The sequence below is a fragment of the Carya illinoinensis genome, chromosome 12 (genome assembly GCF_018687715.1).
Source record: "Carya illinoinensis cultivar Pawnee chromosome 12, C.illinoinensisPawnee_v1, whole genome shotgun sequence".
NCBI classification, from domain to species: Eukaryota; Viridiplantae; Streptophyta; class Magnoliopsida; order Fagales; family Juglandaceae; genus Carya; species Carya illinoinensis.
The window spans coordinates 27,063,958-27,070,480 of NC_056763.1; the positions used below are offsets into that span (position 1 = coordinate 27,063,958).

Here is a 6,523-nt window from a genome sequence, read left to right on the forward strand (position 1 = left end):
GTTGCCAATTTCAATAATATCTGGCCCAGTGCTATATATGTGTGGGAGTGAGTCATCACCGTGGAGGTGGTACTCACTTGTGTATATTCTTGTATTTAGATCAGGTATCACGTACTGCATTCAGTACCCAAAAAAACTAAAAGAGTAAGAAAAATGCGTTACATATCATATGAACCCACGTCAATTTGTGGGTTTAACTTTATGGAATTTGGAATTTCTTTGTGGCTTGAGCATTTCTAAAAGAGTAACCATAATAATACTCAGAAAGTAAAAGAGTATCCATCACAGGGGTGCTGCTGGAATCACCAAATCAAGATTTCTAATTTCTCTTCTTAAGTAACCATAATATGGGTGAGTTAGCAGTTATTGCAGTCGCACTCCAAGATTTGAGTTTCAGGTCTCTTACATTTGCAAAGGTACGGCGGATCTCAATCAAATAATATATTGATGAATCCAAATCCGGTAATGGAGAGAGGACTAATGCTTTCTTTAGTAATTTAGGATGGAATAAGAAGTATATTAATTTATGAAAGACTAATAATCTCTACACCAGCAGAGCTGAGATCATGCAATATGTCTCTATGCCAATATTTGATAAAACTTTGCCTCGAGAACATGAGTACAATATTCGATAGAATTTGTCTTACATGTTGATAAATGATACATGCTAGATATGTGATGCTAGCTCTAGTTTCTGTCGTTTCTGCACAGAATTGCATGAGTGTTTGATGACGGGAGTATTTACAGGGATCACTTCCAATTACAGATATGTCTTGGCTGTCCTTGGGCTGGCTGATCCAGATTGTCACTGCCAAATAATTCTTACCAAAGTGGATGGATTCTTATATTGTCCGAGATGAAAACACCAACATCCTGGGAATTGATCTCTCTCTTTCTGTGTCGTTTTGTGTTCAGTGGTCTCTGTCTACTCACATTCTCTTATAATCCTTCTAAGCAAATTGGACTGCTGCGCTCCTGTTTGCTCCTGCTCTGCGTTTTTTCTTTTTCTTTTTTTTTAATTTTTTTTTTATCTGATAGAGGAGAACAATTTAATTAATTTCATATAAAAAAATTGAAAAAAAAAAGGTATGTGGTGGGATTTGTGTTTTTTTTTTTTCTTTTTTCTTGACATTCTTTCCTCATCCATCTGCAAAGACCTATGCTACTCGATGGCACGTGTTCAAAGATGGCTATAACCACGACAAGTGGTTGCCATGTCGTGGTGCTGAGTCAGATCCACATAGAGGACTGGAGGAGGCTGTACTTTTCTTATTAAAAAAAAAAAAAAAGAAAAAAAAAAAATTCTACACAACTTCCTAACCCTCTACATTCTACTTTTTTTTTTTTAATTTTTTAATATTTTTAATTATTTTTTTAATTTATTTTTTTAAATTAATTTAATTCTTTTATTTATTATTTATATATTAAATATTTAATAAAAAATAAAATAATAAAAATTAAAAAAAATATAGATTGTGGAGTGTTAGGAAGTTGTAAAGATTTTTTAAAAAAAAAAAAAAAAAAAAAAAAAGACACGACCGGATCCACTCGTCTGTACGAGTGACAGAAAAGCTTAATATAATATTAGAGATAATGTGAACAGAAATCTGCAATTAGATTTTATTCTTAAATAAATAAGTGAAATTACTCAACCTTCATTGCATATCCTTTAAATACTTATGTCCTCCACGTCACTTAGGTATAAGATTTTTTTATAAATTAAATAATAAAATTTGATTTATAAAATTTAAATTTTATATTTTATTTTTTAAATTAAATTATATCATATAATTATTTTATTAAATACGTTTTTTGGACAAGATTTTTTTTTTTTTTTAATCAGGTCAGATGATAAGGTTGTTGACGTCTTGTTTTTACTTAATTTTTCTGGTAACAATAAAAGAAATTTTTATAACTTTATTTTATTTTATTTTATTTTATACAAAAATATCTTAAGACCCAATCAGCTGATTAAGAATGTTAGAGTTGACCAATTGTAACTGTAATTCCCAATAACCAAAAAAACGAAAACAGTGGTCATACCTACGTAACCATAATTTGTTGTTGACCAGATTTTCTTAATTTTCTTTTTTCCTCCATCTACATAATCGAAAAAAATACAACAAAATCGAAAAGCATCTTCTTCATTATTTTATACAAAAAATGCAAATTTTACCTTAAGTTATTTATATTTATAAATAATATTTTATGAGTTATTCAAATCATTTTATTTAATTATTATAAATTTTTAAAATTTTTATATATTATATAATAAATAAATTATATTAAAATATTATATTTTAATATTATTTTATTCAATATTTACCTCATCGCATAACGTGTAACCAAACGAGTCATAAATCTACAGCCCATCACCCACCTCATCTCCTGCCTTTCCGTCCAAGTCGTTCTCTGCTGTCTCCCGCTGTTTCTTGGGAAATAAACAAAAACGACCAAAACAAACCTAACTCCCTTTCCCCTCTCTCCTCCCGGGGGATAACTGTTACGCGACCTTCTTCAAATACCTCATGTTGCCACCCCACGACCCTCTGTTTCTATAGGATTCTCTGTTTTTAAAATTAAAAAATCAATCCTTTAGAGGATCATCCTCGTTTCTTCGTATCATGGGTGCCGATTTATCTGTTTTTATCTCAGGCATAACTGGGTCTGATTGTTCCAGTGGGTCTTTGTCTTTGAAATCGGAACCCAGTTTGGGAGACTTACCTGAGAGCTGTGTAGCTTTGGTTCTGGCCTCCTTGGACCCGCCAGAGATTTGCAAATTGGCGAGGCTGAATCGGGCTTTTCGTGGGGCTTCGTGGGCCGATTTTCTGTGGGAATCGAAGTTGCCGTCGAATTATCAAGTTCTTGTTAGGAAAGTGTTCGGTGAGTTGCCGGTGGATTTGGGTAACCGAGAGATATACGCGAGGCTTTGTCGGGCTAATAGTTTCGATTGTGAAACCAAGGTATTGTTCTTTTTGGTTTTCCTCTGTTTGCGTGCCGAAGCTGTTTGGAATGATTGAGAAATGCCCCATCTTGAGCAACTTTTTGATCGGTGTGGTGGGGCTGTCGTTCATGTGGAAGTAAATAAGAATTTTTTTCTTCGGGAACTAATACGGTTTAATTCATAAGATTGGGAATTTGTTTAGTGTTTATTTTGGTTCGTTTGTATCGAATTCGTTTAAGATAGTTTTACTCTGTTTGGGTAATGAGAAACTAGGTAAGAAAATAAAATGAACTTTGGAATTCTTAGAATTTTTTAATTAATTGAGCGGGGATGAAATTATTTGGTTTAGTAGTGACATTTTTTTTAGGTTTGGATTTGGAGTAAGCCGTTGAAGAAAATGCAAAATGAACATCTTTTCATATTAAGATCACGTTTTTCATAATTTTAGGGCAGAAGTTTTACTCTCTGACTTGATGGGAATTGGTTTTAAATATAATCACAAGAACATGTTGAATAAGATTCTATTATCCAAAAATAAAATAAAAGTCATGTTGAATAAGATTCGGATTTTTATTTTCTTCTACTTTCTTGGTGGCCAATCATGAGCTCTTCTTCTTGATTTGGATCTGATGAGTTGGTATAAAAATTGGAATTTTGGCAGAAATTTTGGCTGCATAAAAGTACCGGCGGTGTTTGTTTGTCCATTGCTTCAAAAGGGTTATCGATCACGGGGATTGACGATCGAAGATATTGGAGTCATATCCCAACGGAAGAATCTGGGTGAGATTCATGCACTCTTTTTTTTTTTTTTTTTTTTTTTAAATAATTTTTATGCGATGATTTTGACGGAAATGGGAAACATTATATGTTTCTGTCCTGTATATTTTAGACGGTTTTTCTGAAAAAAAGAAAAAGTTTTCGTAGATGGATGATGGAAACTCCAGTCGTTCGGGGAATTCCATTGCTGGATTGTGTCAAAGTAGGTTTCTTCTCATCAATAATGCTTGAAATTTCGAGAATTTATTGCACTGGGAAAAATTGTATGTTTTTTGTCATGTTTTAGGTGGTACTTGCCCCAAAAAAATCTTTTAGATGGATGATGGATACTCCAACCATTCCAAGAATTCTCTTGCTGGAGTTTGTCAAAGTAGGTATTTGATTTCAGAAGGATTTTATTAGCTGAATTAGTAAAGATGTTCGTTTTTTGTTTTTGGTTTCAAATTCAGATAGCTTATTTCCGGTTTGGGTTTATCTGTGGACTGCACATCAAAGTAGGTTTTTCATCAATAATGCTTGAAAAAAGAAAATGATTGGCTCTTCAAAAATTATGTATTTGGTTTCGTAAGGACTATATTAGCTTAGGAGGAAGTTGATGCACTGCACCTTGTAAACCCTCCTCAGCATAATTTCAGGAAAACAGTTCTTGGACAATAATAATTGGCTTCTGTACAACCACAAATTATTACGTTCAGGTCATTTGAAGAATTTCGTATACCGTTGAGTTTACCCTCGCCACTAACAGATCAAAGTAAATATGATTAGGAGCTGGTCATGTTAAGACGAGAAGAGCAGAATTACTAAGAAAACTATTAGTGAAGCGAGCTAAATTTAAATATGGAATTCCAGATTATGCCGAAACATTAGCAGCACATGAATGATACCAAGGGTAAGAGCTTTTTTTCTTTTTTAACCAGGGGTAGGAGTTGATTACACCTAGACAGTAGACTGTATGAAAATCAGAAGCTACATAGCAGGCCGGTTACTTGACTGCAATTGAGGAGAGCTTTGGGGAGAAGTGAAGAAAGACTAACAGAGTTTTAATGTCACACACAAACAAATTGAGATCTCTGGTCTATAATTGGATTTCTCCAGTCAGATTGAAAGCTTTATCAGATATTCAAATTGATTGTTTCTCTTTCCCTTTTCCTTTTTCTTGCATTGTTGCTCACTTGATCTCAAAGTAGATATTCATAGCCTGTCAACTATTATTCAAAGCAAGGGCATTCTTAATGTCTATGGTAAGATGTTAACTTTTTTTTCGCTCGATGTTGTGCATCTTTAGATTGATTAGAAAAATTCTCAGTAATTAAAAGCTTATGTTGGAACTTGAGGTGGTAAAGGTTTCATAATCTGCTGCACAACTTCTGTTGGTGAGTGACATAGCCACAATTTCCTACTTGTGATGGTGATGCCTTTTTCTGTGCTGGTGCAATAATTGCGGTACTTGAATATGCTGCTTATTTCTTTATCTACGTGGGTAATGGAGGTTGTTTCAGTTGAATATGCTGCTTATTTCTTTTATCTATGTGGGCAATGGAATACTGGAATTGATTTAGAATTCTTCCTTTACATGTAGATTTCGCACTGTTGCATTTGTCCAGCAAATTTGGTGGTTTGAAGTTGATGGCGAGGTAGAGTTCCCATTTCCAATGGGGACATATAGCCTATTCTTCAGGCTGCAGCTGGGATGGACATCCAAGTGGTTTGGTCGGAAAATTTGTAACACCGAGCATGTTCACGGATGGGACATAAAGCCAGTGCAGTTTCAGCTATGGACTTCAGATGGTCAGCATGCCGCATCAAAGTGCTTTCTGAATGAAACCGGAAAATGGAAATACTATCACGTTGGGGATTTTGTCGTAGATAAGTCCAATGCAGCAACTAAAATTAATTTCTCTATGACCCAGATTGATTGCACTCACACCAAAGGTGGTCTCTGTTTAGATTCTGTAGTTATATACCCAAGTCAATTTAGGGAGAGGTTGAAGCGTTTTTAAATTAACCTCTGTAGGTCTGAAGTTGTGTCATAAAGAGGTAGGAAAAGAAGAGTTCTACAGATACCAGGTGATTTTTATAAGCCTAGAGTTTGTTTTTTGTTAGGCAATGTGTATATTTATGTGTTCAATTCGTCTAATCAGAGTGTAAAGATGTGCACTTTAATGGTTTTACATCTCCTGAAAAGGGCTTCTGGCGTGGATTTTGGATAATAAAGGCTAGCTGAAGTTTGAGTGCCCTGATATTATGTGAATCTTTTTTTTCTTAGCCTTGGGCAGCATCGTACCGCTCCAACTTCTGTTTCTGGTTTTGCAACAGAACTGCAACCGCGAGATGCTGGAGTCCCGAGCAGGATCGAGAACTTACTATTGGTCAACGAGCATATAACAAACGAGACCAATTTATGAAGTGTGTTTTTTCCTTAACGTCTGTATTTTGATCAGACTCGGACCATCAATAAGCCCCTACTCAATCATTCATCACAAGCACAACCACACAGATTTAATACAAATGAGAATAACTTCACGCCGGTGTTTCCTGCAAACACTTATGCCGTGCAACAGGGGATTCAGTTCGGAAGCCAATACCTCACCCATTCGTCTCACTTTGTCGATCGATCTCCCCCGAACACGAAAAAACTCTCACTCGCTCGAAATCCAGCCTCCCCATTTCCGTCTTTCTCACCCATTCAGTCTCTCTGTCGCTCGATCTCCTCCAAACACGAAAGAAACTCTCTCACTTGCTCGAAACCCAGCCTCTCCATCTCCGTTGTCCTCACCCATTCAGTCTCTCTGTCCCCCGAAC

General features: G+C 35.2%; 1 protein-coding gene across 1 annotated transcript; it reads left to right on the forward strand.

The window, feature by feature from the left end:
- The first annotated feature begins 2,361 nt into the window (after window positions 1–2,361).
- LOC122289806 (F-box protein PP2-A12-like) lies at window positions 2,362–5,961 on the forward strand. Its single transcript, XM_043097094.1, has 3 exons — window positions 2,362–2,963; window positions 3,606–3,724; window positions 5,301–5,961. Exons 1-3 carry the CDS (start codon window positions 2,625–2,627, stop codon window positions 5,719–5,721), a joined length of 879 nt encoding a protein of 292 aa, XP_042953028.1. The 5' UTR covers window positions 2,362–2,624; the 3' UTR covers window positions 5,722–5,961.
- Window positions 5,962–6,523: the final 562 nt, after the last annotated feature.